General features: G+C 43.4%; 1 protein-coding gene across 1 annotated transcript; it reads left to right on the top strand.

Annotated features, from left to right (window-relative positions):
• Positions 1-7721: 7721 nt before the first annotated feature.
• Positions 7722-15728, top strand: ZG16 (zymogen granule protein 16; the record flags this gene model as incomplete). The annotated part of the gene is made up of 4 exons (XM_083377426.1): positions 7722-7735; positions 10986-11041; positions 11148-11280; positions 15344-15728. The coding sequence occupies 4 exons, from the start codon at positions 7722-7724 to the stop codon at positions 15726-15728; spliced, it is 588 nt and encodes a 195-aa protein (XP_083233552.1).
• Between the last annotated feature and the right edge of the window lie 1639 nt (positions 15729-17367).

Genomic DNA, 17367 nt, shown 5'->3' with positions numbered 1-17367 from the left:
GCCCCCAATTAAATTTAATCTAGACCCGTCGGTTAAACCCATCAGGCTTAAGGCCCGAAGGGTGCCTTTCGCCCTGAAGCAAAAAATCGAGGCCGAGCTCGATAAGCTTGTAGGCCAAGGCGTCTTAGAACCAGTCGAGGGTGGTTTGTGGGAAACGCCGATCGTCACACCCCTTAAACCTAACGGCGATGTGAGGATCTGCACTGACTACAAAGCCACCCTGAACCTTGGAATGAAAAAACACGCTTACCCGGTCCCGACGGTGAAGCAGGTCCTCGCCATGATACAGGACGGCGCCATATTTGCCAAGTTAGACTTGGCGCAGGTGTACTTGCAATTAACTGTTTCTGAAGAGGCTGCTGAAGCTCAGACGATAGTTACCCACAAGGGGGCGTTCTGAGTCCACAGATTGCAATTTGGTATTGCAGCAGCTCCAGGCATCTTTCAAGAAGTGATGGAGAGGACCTTAAAGGGCATACCTGGTGTATGCCCTTATTTTGATGATGTCCTGATAGCTGGAAGAAATGAAGAAATATTAGCAGAGCGTCTGGAACAGGTATTGGAAAGGTTTAGGAGGGCTGGACTGAAATTAAAAAAGGAAAAATGTTGCATTGGGGTTAAGTCCACTGAATTTCTAGGATTTAGGATAGACAAAAATGGAATTCATCCTACCCCTGATAAAATCAAGGCAATTAAATTGGCACCAGAACCAAAAAACAAGGCTGAATTACAAGCCTTCCTTGGCTTAGTTAATTTTTACCACACATTTGTGCCACACAAAGCTGCCATAGCAGAACCTCTTCATAGACTTTTAGATAAAAAGACCCCGTGGCAGTGGCTTAACAAACATAGAGTTAGTTTCCAAACATTAAAAGACATTCTTTCTAGCCAATCAACAGTAACCCATTTTATTGAAAATAAACCAATTTATTTAGCTTGCGATGCTTCACCTTATGGTGTGGGGGCTGTTATCAGCCACTTGGACAGTCATGGTGTTCAAAAGCCAATCGCATATTATTCCAGGACGCTTACTAAAGCAGAGCAGAATTATGCACAGATTGATAGGGAAGCATTAGCAATCGTGGCAGGAGTAAAAAAGTTCCATGATTACCTTTATGGTAGGAACTTTACCATACTCACTGACCATAAACCATTATTGGGACTGTTTACCACTGATAAACAGACACCCCAAATAATGTCGCCCAGAATGCTGAGGTGGTCAATTTTCCTCTCAGCATATTCATTCTCCCTTCAACACAGACCGGGCAAGGAAATGGGACATGCAGACGCCCTTAGCAGACTGCCATTAAATATCACTGAGGAAGACCCTGCCCCTGTGGGACAAATAATGTCCTTACAGGACATTCCTGAGTGGCCCTTAACCGCTAAAGATATAGCTGTGGCAACAAATAATGACCATATCCTAAAAAGAATTATGGCCTGGGTCCTCAGTGGGTGGCCAAGTACTAACCAGGATGCCAAGTACATTCCTTATTTTAGAAGAAAGGATGAACTGTCATCCCATTTGGGGTGTGTTCTGTGGGGAAACCGTGTTGTCATTCCCGAAATCCACAGACCTACAATTTTATTAGAACTACACGAGGGGCACCCTGGAATAGTACGTATGAAGGCATTGGCTAGGAGTCACTTATGGTGGCCAGGACTTGACAAGGACATTGAAGAATGTGTTTCTAATTGCTATTTGTGTCAACGTTCTAGGCCTGAGCTGCAACACACACGTACTCATAAGTGGGAGTTAGCCAGGAATCCTTGGTCCAGGATTCATATTGATTTTGCTGGACCTTTCCAGGGGTTAACCTTTCTAGTAGTAGTGGACAGTTTCTCTAGATGGCTAGAGGTAGTACCCGTCAGTTCAATGACTTCTGGTAAAACAATACAAGTTTTAAGGGGCCTCTTTGCCACTCACGGGTTACCTGATGTAATTGTGTCAGATAATGGGCCCCAATTCACCTCTGTTGAATTCCAGGATTTCCTCAGGGCCAACTTGATTAAACACACGACATCAGCACCCTTCCACCTGTCCACCAACGGCTTGGCTGAACGAAATGTGAGGACCACTAAAGATGCATTAAAGAGAATCATCCGTGGCGACTGGCACCAAAGACTAGCAGAATTCTTGCTGACCCAACATACGACCCCGTGCACGGCTACCGGAAAAAGCCCAGCAGAAATGAGGTGGGGGAAAAGATTAACCACCAAACTGGACAGGTTACATCCTGACAGACTACCATCAAGTGCGGAACCGGACATTCCAAACAGATCATTCAAAATTGGGGACCTAGTCTGGGCCAGGAATTATGCACAAGGGGACAAATGGGTCCCAGGGGTGGTCACTGAGATATTGGGACCTTTGTCTTACACTATTGAGGGGGAAGGGAACAGGGTTAGCAAAAGACATATAGATCAGCTAAGGAAGAGAACTATTGGTTGTATGCCAGTTGAGGGGGATCAAAGTATACACGGGGGGAACATTGCATCAGGGCTTATTGATAACAACCTGCCAGTTAGTGGGGAAGCAGAAATGCAAACCAGCCCGTCCACAGCTAACCAACAACAACACAGTCAATTTGACTGGGAGCTGCCCCCTTTGAGTAGGCCAGCAATAGCTGAACATCAAACACAACAACAACCACAACTTGTTAACAGAGAAGCATCTGAGCCAATTAGCCAAGAGTCCAGGTCCACCAGAGTAAGCCAGCCAAGCAGACAATCTGATAGAAATGACTTAGGTATCCAAAGCAATAGATATCCTTCTAGAGTCCATAGGCCACCCAAATATTTAAGAGACTATGTCAATAAATAACAACAACTGGGGGGTAAGGGGTGTTGTGTCTGTAAATAGTTGCAAACATGTAAAATAGCAGGTTGCAAAAGTAGGTTCTTAAAGCAGGAAATTCTGGTGCAACCATTGGTTAAAGTAGCAAAGAAGCGGGAAAATAGCGATTGATGATTGGTTACAGTTTAAACAGTTCTACTATAAAAGCTTGAAACATTTGACAGTTGTCAGTTGACTTATGTGTATTGAATAAACTCCTTTCATTGTGAACCACTCTGAGTCATTGTCTACCTGAACCAAACACCTTACAATACTGGAATACTGCTATCATGTCACCCGTAGTCCTTTTCTCTAGACTGGCCATACCCAAATCCTGCAACCGTTCTTCATATATTTTAGTCTCCAGGCCTTTTATCATCTTAGTTGTTCTTCTTTGCACTTTTTCCCCCAAAGTCTCAACATTTCAAAGTGAAGTCAAGAAATTACTTAATGACCACTTTGCTTAGCAACAGACATTCCAGCCCCATTTATAGATCTAGTAGGAATTGGAGATAGAAATAGCAAATGTTATGACTGGATAGTTTTCTGCCAATTCAAGGACAGGAAGATAATCAGAAGTCAGGAAAGGCACCAGATTTCTATAGGCTAAGTGTGTTATTCTGACCCCATCAGTGTTACACAGAGTGATGTGTATAAATCACAACTTCCCCATTATCTCCGGTGAGAAATGGTATAGTCCAGTGGTTCTCAACCTGTGGTCTGTGGACCCTGGGGGGGCATGATGTCACAGGGCGTCCACAAAGGCTTGAAGAAATGTTATGATTTAAATTTTGAGTTAGGTCTTGGTGGTCCATGGCCTTGGTCTATGGCAGGGGTCTTCAAACCTGGCCCTTTTATGACTTGTGGACTTCAACTCCCAGAATTCCTCAGCCTGGCATGCTGGCTGAGGAATTCTGGGAGTTGAAGTCCACAAGTTATAAAAGGGCCAAGTTTGAAGACCCCTGATCTTTGGCCACAAAAGCTATTTAAAGGGGGTCCGTGATGAAGAAAAGATTGAGAACTACTGGTAGTGCCTGTTCTGTCATAGCGGGTGTTAACAGCCACTTTTGCTAAAATGAGAAATCCACCTATTGTTTTTATTGAACTCACCAGGCTTTACTTCCTGGTGAATATTTACATGAAATTCATCTCTTAACTCTATCCTCCATCTTCATCAGTTCTGTTTATACATCTCCATAAAAGAGGAAATTCATCATTAAAGAAAGACAATAGAGGACGCTGATTTGCATTAACTTTGCATAGATTCATCTATACGCATCATAATGTAGAAGTATAAATCACACTGAAATGCGGTACAAGCTCACCATAGTTTATATTAAAAGCAGCATTTTGATGTGATACTTACGGAGGACTCCAATGTGCCATTTGCTCTCATTTGTTTGGGGTAGTTTTCAAATCTTTGAATCCTGAAGACATAAACGGGATGCATAATAGCTGTAAAGTCTACCATGTGCTTTCTTTAACGTCTGCAAATCCTCTTGTATTTGAGCTAAGCATTAGAAATTGACTTAGTCATTGAGGAGAGAAATCAACAGGTTTTTGCAGAGTGGAAGGACACGGCAGGCTGTAAAGAAGAAAGGTAGACCTTGACTTGCAGCCATTCGTTTAGTGACCAAAGTTGCAAAAGCATTGAAAAAGTGACTTCAACAAGCAATCTTCACCTGACCATTGCAGCATCCCCACGGTCACTTGATCAAAATTGGCGCACCCGGCAACTGGCATGTATGACTGTTGTGCATCCCAGATCATGTGATCATCATTTGCAACCTTCCCAGCTGGTTTCTGACAAGCAAAGTCAATGGGGGAAGCCAAATTCACTCAACAGCCATATGAGTCACATTTGCAGTGATTTGCTTAGCAATCATGGTAGAAATGGTCATAAAATCAGGTGTGAGTCTTATAACAACCTCCTTGCTTAACAGTGGAAATTCTAGAATTTCCACTGTTCTAAATTCTTCTCTGATCAGGGGACTGGAGGCTAAAACATATAAGGAACAGTTGCTGGAATTGGGTATGTCTAATCTAATGAAGAGAAGGACTAGGGGCAGGGCTTTTTTCCTCATAGAACGCTCAGAACTAATTTCGGTCACCACGATGTAAAAAAGATGTGGAGAGAAGAGCAACAAAGATGATCAGGGGACTGGAGGATAAATCATATAAGGAACAGTTGCTGGAAATGAGTATGTTAATCTAATGAAGAGAAGGGTGAGGGGTGACATGATAGCAGTGTTCCAATATCTCAGGGGCTGCCACAAAGAAGAGGGAGTCAAGCTCTTCTCCAAAGCACCTGAAGGCAGAACAAGAAGAAATGGATGGAAACTAACCAAAGAGAGAAGCAACCTAGAACTAAGGAGAGACTTCCTAACAGAACAATTAATCAGTGGAACAACCTGCCTCCAGAAGCTGTGAATGCTCCAACACTGGAAGTCTTTAGGAAGAGATTGGACTGCCATTTGTCTGAAATGCTTAGGGTTTCCTGCCTGAGCAGGGGGTTGGACTAGATGACCTCCAAGGTCCCTTCCAACATTGTTGTTGTTGTTGTTGTTGTTGTTGTTGTTGTTGTTCTTCTTCTTCTTCTTCTTCTTCTTCTTCTTCTTCTTCTTCTTCTTCTTCTTCTTCTTCTTATTATTATTATTATTATTATTATTATTATTATTATTATTATTATTATTATTATTATTATCCCAATTGCCATAAGTCACGGACTCCCTGTAGACCACCCATTTCTAAAGAGCCTTTCCTGGCTCAGAGGTTGACTACTGCTCAGTGTCCATCCCCCATCATTTGAGCAAAGTGCTTGAGCTGATTTTTTTTGTACAGATGTTCTTTGAGGACATTTAAAAGCCAGATAGAACTGGCTTTGGAACAGAATTAATCTGGGTGGCCCTGCTTGGTAATCTCCTGCAGGACTAAAAGAGAGCACGACTCCACTGATCCTATTGGATCCCTCAGCAGCCTTTGATGAGATCAGTAACCCTATTCTCCTGAATTAACTCCATGATTTAGAGGCTGAGCACTTAAGGTTACGTTCAAGGAGTAGCACTGAGTAATCATTTCTCTTCACTGTGACTGACAGCCATGCTGCCTGGAGCCACCAGTTATTAGTTTTGATCCAAAAGCTATTTAGCACCTTTATGAGGCTGCTGGGGCAGTCGTCAGATGTTTTGCATCTATTTGGTATCAATGCACTGATGACACCTAAATTAGGAAAAGTTCTACAGCTAGTTTTATTTGTTTAGTGACCTAAGTTGCAACAGTGCTGGAAAAACAATCACAGTCAGGTGATCAAAACCGGGGTGCTTAGCAACTAGCGTGCATTTACAACAGTTTTAGCATCCCCAGATTGTGTGATTGCCATTTGCAACCTTCCCTGAAGGCTTTTGACAAGCGAAGGAAAGGAGAAGCCGATTCCAGTTTAACGACCACATGATTCATTTAACAACTTAAAAATGCCTTATTTAGCAATAGAAATTCTGGTCCCAGTTATGATTGTAAATTGAGGGCTCCTAGTATGTTTTGAACGAATGTCCGGCAACAGGGGTGGTATTGTTGAGGGGAGATAAACAAATTCCATCCTGGTAAAACAAAGGCCATTCAGATGGATAGTTCCCCAGGTACAAAAACTGGGAGCAGGAATTCTAACTGTTCAAATGGGGGGTGTCCTCTTTTCAGGAACCACAAACTCTTGAACTGCTGTTGGAGGGCAGGAGTACCTGTTATCAGCTTCAGCTGATATGTCAGCTGTGACTTTTCCTGGACATAATCTGCTCAGGCCTTGGTGACCTCATATTCAGAGTACTTTGATGTATTTATTTGACAGGTGCAGAATGCAGTGCCCAGGTCATTTGGAATATGTATATGCACGGACTGCCACTTAACTTCCAAATCTGATTCAAAAGTTTGCAGATTTGAGAGGACAGTTTGCCTATAAAATGGCCAACACCTGTTCTTTCGCACACAGTCTGTGTGTGTGTGTGTGTGTGTGTGTGTGTGTGTGTGTGTGTGTGTGAGAGAGAGAGAGAGAGAGAGAGAGAGAGAGAGAGAGAGAGAGAGAGAGAGAGAGAGAGAGAGAGAGAGAGAGAGAGAGAGAGAGAGAAAGGGGGTGGGGGGGAGAAATAAAGGTATAGTAGGAAAGAGTAGAAGAGAAACCAGGGATTACTAGCCTCTGAGTCTTTGTGTATGTATTGACCTGATCTTCTGGAGTCTGCTGACTTGGGAATTCTTAACAGAACCTGTGACAAAGTAGTGGTATTAGTAGGATATCCAAAAAATATATGACAAGACAGATTGCCTACAAAATGGCCAGTCCCTGTGTTGCTCTTTCCCTTGACAGCATCTGACATACAAAATGATCAAGAGCCAGTGGAGAATTGCAACATTAGGGGGAATCTGGCTTCATGTGTGTAGATTGGTAGAGTGCAATCTTTGAATGGAGACTCTCTGTGGAGTGGTGCTTATCCTCAGTGTTTCTTAACCTTGGCAACCAAGGTGGGTGGACTTCAAGTTCCAGAATTCCCCAGCCAACAAGCCCACCTATCTTAAAGTTGCTAAGGTTGAGAAACACATATCACAACGTATGGTGACTTTTTTCCCATGGCCAGCAATGGGGTGGACACGGTTTCACCATGATGCATCTGGCCTGTTGGGCGGCAGTAGGACACCCCTGCCCTAGAGTATTCTCTTGCCTCCAATTTTTAAGATATCTGTCATTTCATCTTTCTTCCAGGTGGTCCCTGTATGAATCCTGAATTACTTGTTTTTCTTGCTCTTCCTCATTTTTAAAAATACATGAGAGTTTTCGATACATACCTACACGAAACATTAGATCAGAGAGGACCAGCTATGTCAGCTGTTCAGGTGAACTATGGATCTCCACAGGTAACCTTTGGGTCTTCTCAGTTTACTAACAATGAGCAGCTTGAAAAGCTTTGCTTCCTTCAAACCAGTTTGTAAAACACCTTCAGACAAGGGCCATTCCTTAGCAAAGTTGGTCAGAAGGATAGGCCTATCCTAGAATTCATTTGAATGCAAGCTGGGGCCACCAGGCAGCCAGGAAAGGGGGGGAAGGTTCCTTGGGTGACTTCCAGGAAAGTGCCAGCCCAAGAAATCTATAAGAAATGATGATGTTGATCCAGCAGGCCTGTTCCCAAGATATGGTGGTTCATACGGGGCCTTGAAACCAGTATAAAACAGGTTGAAGGCTCCCGTGGGGGACTTTTCAGGAGATAGCCCCAGATCTCCAAACCTGGGACTGCGTTGGTCACAATGTAAGTAAGAAATGGGACAAGGTTTTTTTTTGTTTAACACAATCAAAGGAAACTGAATTGCTTCAGTGGTCAAGAGGGAGCCCGGATAGTTTCTAAATCTCGAAACTTGCGCTGATAGAGGTGACCCATAAATGGTCATGCTTTTTTTACATCCCGGTGGCTCTGGAGTTCTTTCCAGCAGCAGCCTTCTGGAAAGAGAAGGTCAGTCTGGGATTTGTAGAGAGCACGGTAGAATTGGATTTTAAAGCTCCGCCATTAAGCCCTGTGTTCCTCTGTAAAAATTGGGGCGTGAGGAATCTTAAGGCTTCGGTGACTAATGTTTAACCTTGAGTCACCCTTGGAGATATTGCAAGAAATACAGCGAGCAGATTGGAAGTATGCCTGCTACGATGGGGAAAAGGGCAGTGTTGCAATATACAGCCAGTCCTCGACTTAATGACCACAATTGGGACCAGAATTTCCATTGCTAAGCAAGGCAGTTACTGTAAGTGAGTCATGTGTGTAGTGTGTAGTGGGGTGCCCCAGGGCTCTGTTCTGGGCCCAGTGCTTTTCAACATCTTCATCAATGACTTGGATGAGGGGATAGATGGGGAACTCATCAAATTTGCAGACGACACCAAGCTGGCAGGAATAGCCAACACTCCAGAAGATAGGCTTAAGTTACAGGAGCAGGGCTTTTTTTCTCATAGAACGCTCAGAACGGAGTTCCGGCACCTTTTTTGGATGGAACCTTGTAGGGTAGGCAAGGTGGGTTGTATGACATGTGTGACTTCCGGCACCTTTTTCTTTCACAAAAAAAGCACTGTACAGGAGGATCTGGACATGGGCACTATCTAACAAAATGAAATTCAATGGTGAAAAAGTAAGGTTCTACATTTAGATTTAGATAATCTTTGTTGTCATTTTTTACTGTGGGCACAACGGCACACAGGAAAAATGAAATTTAGTTTCCCGCTCTCAAAGTGAAACACATACATGACACAGACCTAAACATGCGAGAAAAACCAAATGCATAGGCATAATATAGGTGGTACCTTGCTCAATAGTAGTAACTGTGAGAGGGATCTCGGAGTCCTAGTGGACAATCACTTAAATATGAGCCAGCAGTGTGCTGCAGCTGCCTAAATAGCCAACACAGTGCTAGGCTGCATTAACCGAGGGATAGAATCAAGATCACATGAAGTGTTAATATCAATTTATAACACCTTGGCAAGGCCACACTTGGAATACTCAGGGCTTTTTTCCTCATAGAACGCTCAGAACGGAGTTCCGGCACCTTTTTGTGATGGTAGGGTAGACAAGGCGGGTTGTATGACATGTGTGAGTTCCAGCACCTTTTTCTTTTACAAAAAAAGCACTGGGCATACTGCATCTAGTTTCGGTCACCACGATGTAAAAAAGATGTTGAGAGAAGAGGGGGACTGGAGGATAAATCATATAAGGAACGGTTGCTGGAATTGAGTATGTTAATCTAATGAAGAGAAGGATGAGGGGTGACATGATAGCAGTGGTAGCAGGGGCTACCACAAACAAGAGGGAGTCAAGCTATTCTCCAAAGCACCTGAAGCCAGGACAAGAAGCAAAGGATGGAAACTAATCAAGGAGAGAACAACCTAGAACTAAGGAGAAACTTCCTGACAGTTAGAACAATTAACCAGTGGAACAACCTGCCTCCAGAAGCTGTGAATGCTCCAACACTGGAAGTTTTAAAGAAGAGACTAGACAGCCATTTGTCTGAAATGGTATAATGTTTCCTGCCTGAGCAGGGGGTTGGACTAAATGACCTCCAAGGTCCCTTCCAACATCATCATCATCATCATCATCATCATCATCATCATCATCATATAACTTTTATTCATTAAACATGAAACTCAGTCAACTGAACACTCAAATTGACTGGCACGGGTTGCTGCCAGCATCCTAGGTATCAACCAGGTATCTCCTTAAAATGTAAGATGTTCCAAGTAGCGCAGTTTTTCGTAGCTTTGCTGGAGTTATTACAGGAAGCTGCAATTTCTTGATGTATTCTGCAAAATGTTTGGACATACTTCCCAGTGCCCCGATGACAATGGGTATCACTGTTACATGTTTCATCCATAATCACACTACATTACAGTTTTGATGACCAGGTTGCGGTATTTCGTAATTTTTTCTAGTTCTTTTTCTTCGACTCTGGCATCTCCTGGTACAGCGATATCAATCAACTGTATGCTTCGGTTCTCTACGACTGCGATATCTGGCGTGTTGTGTTCCAAATGGCGATCTGTCTGTATTCGGAAGTCTCACAAGATCTTCACTCTCTCATTCTTCTTCTTCTTCTTCTTCTTCTTCTTCTTCTTCTTCTTCTTCTTCTTCTTCTTCTTCTTCTTCTTCTTCTTCTTTTTCTTCTTCTTCTTCTTCTTCTTCTTCTTCTTCTTCTTCTTCTTCTTCTTCTTCTTCTTCTTCTTCTTCTTCTTCTTCTTCTTCTTCTTCTTCTTCTTCTTTAATATTATGGGTTTGGGGTTTTTCCCCCCACATGGTCAAGTGACTCATTGAAGTTGCTAAGGGAATCACATGGTCGTTAAGCAAATCCAACTTCCCCCCACTGACTTTGCCTTGTCAGAAGCCAGCTGGGAAGGTTGCAAATGGCCGTCACGTGGCCCTCAGATTGCTGCGACGGTCATAAATATATGCCCGTTGCCAAGTGCCCAAATTTTGATCACATGACCATGGGGAATGCAGTAATGGTTGTAATTGTGAGGAAGGGCTGAAAGTCACTTCAGTAACGGAATGGTCACTAAACAAATGATCGTAAGTCGAGGACTACCTGTAATAGGAAAGATAATGTAGCTTATTGACTTTATATGCAATTGTCTTTCCAGGAAGGGTTGTTTCATCATCATTTTCATCCTCTCATGTGGCCTCACCCTCGATGCAGGTAAATTCAAGGAAAGGCTGTTCCACATGGAGTGGGGCTATTACCCACAGGCCCCCTACCACAGCTCAATCCTTTCTCTCTCTCCCCCCCCCCAATCTTATTTCAGAGTCTCCTCGGAGTTCCTCTTTTTCTGGGGAGTATGGGGGGCAAGGTGGAAAGCGCTTTTCTCATTCTGGGAACCAACTTGAGGGGCCCATAACGGCCATAAGGATCCGGGTTAACTCTCGGTACATTACGGGGTAAGTACGTGAATGGGAAAGAGGGCTGTGGCTCAAGATTATGTATGATGAGGAAGGAAAATACTGCTTGGGTTGGTGGAAATGGAAAGATGCTGCGTCAACACAACTTTGTGGGGTATGGGTGGTTGGGGAATTCTGGGAGTCTAAGCCCGTGCATTGTCAAATTGCCAAGCTTGAGAAACTCTCATCTTCACTAGAGTATCTTTGGGATAAGACACTGGATGAATTCTAACCTAGGGAATAGTAATAATAATGGCTTGGGACCACGTTATTTGACGGGCTGTCTTTTACCGGTCACATCTACCCAACTCACCAAAGCACGGAAATAGGGAATGCTATGGGTCCCCTCTCCTCAGGCGGTCCCTCTAGTAAGACCACAAAGAAGGGCCTTCCCTATATACTGTAGTTCCTGTGTCAACACAATTTTGTGGGGAAGCAGATCAGATTTGTTTATTTAATTTCTATAGCTGCCCAGCTCAGTGACTCTGGGTGACTTACATTTCCAATATTAATAAAACAATAAAAGGCATTTTGCAATCAAAACATCCAAGATAAATATAAACAGAAGCCTATTTATTTACTTATTCCATTTCCACAGCACCCATCCCAATCAATGACTCTGGGCAGCTTACACTTCCAAAACTATAAAAGAAATTAAATTAATTAAAGCAATCAGTCCGTAAAATCTAAAATGTACTTGTATATGTAGGGATATCTCAAGGAAGGACTTGAAAGAGGTTAAGATGGCAGTAATGACCACGTACGCAGGACATATAAAAAGAGGAAGGATTTCAGCTACACTATGTAAAACTTAAAACTTAAACTTATTGCATGTAGGATGCGTACACAAACAACTTTCATCATAAGGAGGGCTTTTTTTGTCATAGAATGCTCAGAACGGAGTTCCAGCACCTTTTTTGGATTGAACCTTGTAGGGTAGGCAAGGCGGGTTGTATGACGTGTGTGAGTTCCGGCACCTTTTCTTTTTTTAACAAAAAAAGCACTGATCATAAGGATCTTTGTTCTCTAGAGCAGAAGTCTCCAGCCTTGGTCATTTTAAGACTTGTGGATTTCAACTCCCAGAATTCAACCAATTCAGAGATGGCTATGCTGGCCAAGCCTGATGGGATTTTTAGTCAGTTCATCTGAAGCCAGGTTGGCGGGGAAGGTTAATCTGGGTCATGACTGGTTGGAGAATTCTGGAAGTTGAAGTCCACAAGTCTTCATGTGGCCATGGTTAAGGACCCCTGTTCTAGAAATCTTTTCTGTTCACGTGGAAGAGGGAAGGGCTTGGAGATAACTTTTGTTTTCCTTCCGTTGGATTTTGGCTCCGTTTCAGGTTTTAGAAATTGCCTGAATCAGTTTCATGGACAAATGTGAAAACTTACGTTTGCCACAATTCCAATTTGTGGATATTCCTAGAATCAGACTTGTACACCAGCTGTCCCTAACTTTTCTGGCTGTGGGGATCAGCAGGGGCAGTGGCGGATGGTAGCAGTGGGGGGGTGGGGGATGGTTTTGTACATGCAACCTAATCCCATGAATGTGCATATGGAGCTTTGTGCATTTGCTCATCACTTACACAGCCCAATTCCAACGGGCCATGGACTGGTAGTGGTCTGTAGACCAGGAGTTGGGAACCCCTGTTGTACACAGCAGAGTAGTGATTAAACCTTGCTTACAAAAATATTGCTTGTCAATGGCTTAATTATGATTATGTGCCATTAGGCTGGTGTGAATTCCTTGTGACTCCATAAGTAGGTTTTCTTCATGATAACCTCTCCCTGACCTGTCCTTCAGATCTTCCAACAGTGGAACCATCTCGACTGGTGGTCATCCTTTTCTTCTCTTTCCTTCCCCAGTTACTATACTTAAATCCAATGTTTTTTGCTTGTTAATCATTGGTGAGTCCAGAGAGATAATAGGCTATATCATATTAAAGCCATAGTTCTGAGAACTAGGTGCTGGATCTGAAACTGAATTACTCTGCTTGTTATCAGATTCAGCTTGGAAATGGGATACTCAATCTTAGTTATTTAAGAAAATTGATATGGCCGCCCAACTCAATCTCAGTGATTCCAAGGAGCTTGCAAAGATAAAAGGCCAATGTAAAACAATAAAAAGCAATAACCTCCTACCCTCCCAGTTGACCATAAACAAAGAAGTTACTTGATGGACTCCATCCCACTTTGGGGTCTCCAGCCTCTTGTCAAATCCTTAACTTAGGGGCCTTGTGAAAGAACGTGGAAGTCAATATTATCCCCACGTGGATGATGTTCCACATGGAGGCAGCCACCATGGAGAAGGCCCTTTTTTGTCTTGCTGGAGGGATTTCTTTAGGAGAAGGGATCCATAGCATTTCTATGCTGGCTGGGGAATTCTGGGACTGGAGATCCACACATCTTCAAGTTGCCAAGCTTGAGAAACACTCATCTACACTATAGTATCTTTGGGATAAGACACTGGATCAAATCTAACATAGGGACCACATCATTTGAATGACTGCGTTTTCCCAATCACATCTACCCAACCTAGAAGATCAGGGAAGTATGGAATGCTGGTTGGGGAATTCTGGGAGTTGAGGTCCATGCAACTTCAAGTTGCCAAGCTTGAGAAATCTTCATCTAGATTCTTCCGTTGTTTCATTTTGAATTGCCCAGTGGCTCTTCTTCCAACCCATGGCAGAGTAACTATAGGATTACTCAGCTGAACGTTGATGAAATGAATAACCTGTGTGGTTTAGTATGCGAGCAATTGGACTCTCAGAGAAAGGTTTCTAACAGCCCAGGGATAATTTCTACATTTGTTGGAAATAAAGACTGTTCCCGATGTTGGTTTAGTCATCATTAAGCCGGTTCTCCCTTTGATCAGTGTAGGTGTAATTAAGACCAAACAAAAGCTTCATTGAGCAGGTGTCTCGACATTTTTCACAGAATTTTAAGAAGAGTTATTGCAAAGGTAGCCTCAGCTTCTAACCTCCCTTTCTCCCCCCCAATTGCTCATTTCTTCATTGTGATAATGATAACTTTATTGTCACTTTGAATGTACACCAATCGGCATACATCAAAATGAAATTTCGTTGCATACAGCTCGCAAAGGGTCACCACCTCCAATATATACTCCTTGTTCGTGGCCCGCTCAAATTTCACATTGTCCATTTTAGTCTCTAGGGAGTGAACGATGGCAAACAGGACAGATGGAAATGGGGCTCCATGTGGACTAGCCCTCAAGTTAGCTTGTATTCTGACAACCTCGACTTCTTTCCTTTTTCTGATCCTGACTCTTCCACCTTTTCTTTAAAGAGGCCTTGCTTCTTTTCACCCATGGAGCATGCTGCTGCCGCCGCCACCAACTCCTCCAAAAGCCTCTCTCTCTTCCTCTAGGCCTGCCGACAGCCTCATCCAGTTCCTTCGCTCCATAAGCTCCAGGTCCTCTCCTCCTCTGGAAACAGCCCTGATTTGCAATACAATCCATCACTAGGCCAGCAGTCAGATCTTGCTGCTGGTAGAACAAATTCAAACAGAGCCTTGGTGGAGCAGTGGGCTAATGCCTCCTTAAGTAACACCAGCTGCCTGCAATTAGTGCAGGTTCGAGTCCCACCAGGCTCAAGGTTGACTCAGCCTTCCATCCTTCCGAGGTAGGTAAAATGAGGACCCAGATTGTTGGGGCCAATTAAGCTGACTTTGTAATAATGCCGCTTGGGGTGTGTGTGAAAGCCCTAATAAGCAGGCATATACATAGAATGAAGGCTACTGCTAAGCTTGTAAGCCGCCCTGAGTCTTCGGAGAAGGGCGGGATATAAATGGAATTAAAATAAAAATAAAAAAATAAAAACAGCGTCAACGACTTTTAACGGTCTCTCCAACAGTTCCAAAACAACTAGAAACTCTCCAGGCCAGCAAAGATTGTCGGTCGTATGTCGTATGTTGTTCTTCTCAGAGGAAATCTATTAAGGAAACTAAGATGCCTTTTTATGGGTAATAATATGATTTTAATCTGGAAACTCATACTTCACAGATTGAAACTGATCCGAGAGAACCAAGACCCTGTTTATATATTCTAGCTTGCAGGTCCGTTACGGAAAAGATTGGAGTAACTACGTTGGTGGCAATTCGGGAGATTTGGAGGAAATCTTCCTGCACCCAGGGGAGTCCGTCATTCAAGTATCTGGAAAATACAGAAGTTATGTCCAGAAATTGGTCTTTGTCACTAACCGGGGCCGCTACTTTCCTTTCGGTCGGGATGACGGCACCAGTTTCAGTGGGGCACCGCTCTTCCCAAGCACCGTCCTGCGTTACTTCAGTGGTCGTTCCGGTTCCGTCATTGATGCCATTGGTTTCCACTGGGATAAGTATCCTTGCGGTAGAAATCAGACGCAGCAACAAGAGGTTGGAGAGAGAGAGCAGAGTAGCGGACAGCCTTCTCTGCTACCAGAGAGATTAGTGTAATAAGTTCCTTCAACATCCAAGGATACTACCCTCCCCTGCCCTGTTATATTTCCCACCCCTCCTTTATCCTGAAAAGGAAAGGAAAGAAAAGTTGATCTGCCTCAACTTTGCTTTGGAGCCGTCCTTCCTACAGAGGATCCAGCCTTGAACACTGGGGCTAATAAAAGGCAAACTGGAAACAAAGCAGCGTTGTTTTTATTTACTCATTGTCCACCCTTGACATTGGCACCATCACTCTGCTGAAATAATATAGGAATTTCTTACAACCTAATTTTTCAACATTTAGGTGTGCGTAGCATACTGAATTCACATAATGGGAGAAATGGAGCAATGCTTAAATGCATCAGCCATGAGCTCCTACTCTTCTCTCAATCACGGCCTTCCTGTTTGATCCTAAGTAAACTGCTACCTGGCTTCCTTAGCCTTCCTGATATAAATGAAAGGACAAAATAATGCTGTTTTTCTAAAGCTATTGTGAAGATGAATGAACTTATGCACTTCAGCCAAGCCATAGCTTACTTTAACTATAATTTTTGAGGAGGTAATAACAGCTGTGCTGACATATGAGTAGTGCTTAACTTAGGACCACACCAGAATTTTCATTTCTAAGCAGGGCGTTTGTTAGGTCACACTCCTTACGGCCTTTTTTGCCATGGTTGTTAAGTGAATCACATGGTTGTTAAGCAAATTCAGCTTCCCCTGTTGACTTTACCTGTCTGTAACCAGGTGGGAAGGTCACAGGTAGCTTCCACATGGCCCTGGGATGCAGCAACCATCGCAAATACGTGCCAGTTGCCAATTGTCCAACTTTTGATCACGTGGCCTTGGGGATGCTCTGACAATTGAAAGTGCAAGGACCAATTATAAGTCACCTTTTCATTGTTGATGCAACTTCAACTAGTTGCAAAATGAATGGCTGTAAGTTGAGGACTACCAGTACATGAGCCAAAACCAAGAAATCATGTTATGCATAGGTGTGATGTACAAACCCAGCCATACACTTTTAAAAAAAAAGATAAATGATGCTGGAATGGATGGAGGGTTGTTTTGTGGAGAGGGAGGTTAAAAAAAGAAGCTGATTGGTTGATGTCTTCTGTGTTTTGTGTGCTTTGTTGTTTGAGCACGTTAACATTTGCAGGAGTATAAATGCAACAGCTATGCAACTGTCCCTGAACAACAGACACAGATTTTCCCTGATGTGCAGTAACGCAAGAGTGTAAACCAACCCTAGGGCGTCAGGTTAGCCTAGAAGCCGGGAGACAGTAAATTCTAGACCCACCTCAAGCATAAAGGTCAGCTGGATGACTCTGGTCCAATCACCAGGAGACTGTGAGTTCTAGTCCCATTGGAAAGTAGTCAGATATTTCCATTTTTCAGGGCTTGGAAGTGTAAGTTTTATGGCCCTCAGAGTAACTTTGGGAGGAGCCAAAATTGTTGGCTTTTTCTTGGGTTTGGTTTTTAGGATGGGCAGAACAGCCAAAATGGAAGAGATTCTGAACAGTGCTGCCCGAGTTTGCTTTCCATTAGACATTCACAAGGAGACCGTGAGTTCTAGTCCAACTTTGGGCATGAGAAATGTGGTGGATGACTTGGGGCCAGTCACTCTTTCTGAGCTCAACAACCCACAGGGTGGTTGTTG

The sequence above is a fragment of the Vipera ursinii genome, assembly GCF_947247035.1.
Source record: "Vipera ursinii genome assembly, chromosome: Z".
NCBI lineage: Eukaryota > Metazoa > Chordata > Lepidosauria > Squamata > Viperidae > Vipera > Vipera ursinii.
The sequence above is the reverse complement of the archived record's forward strand: the minus strand, read 5'-3'. Positions and strand labels throughout refer to the sequence as shown.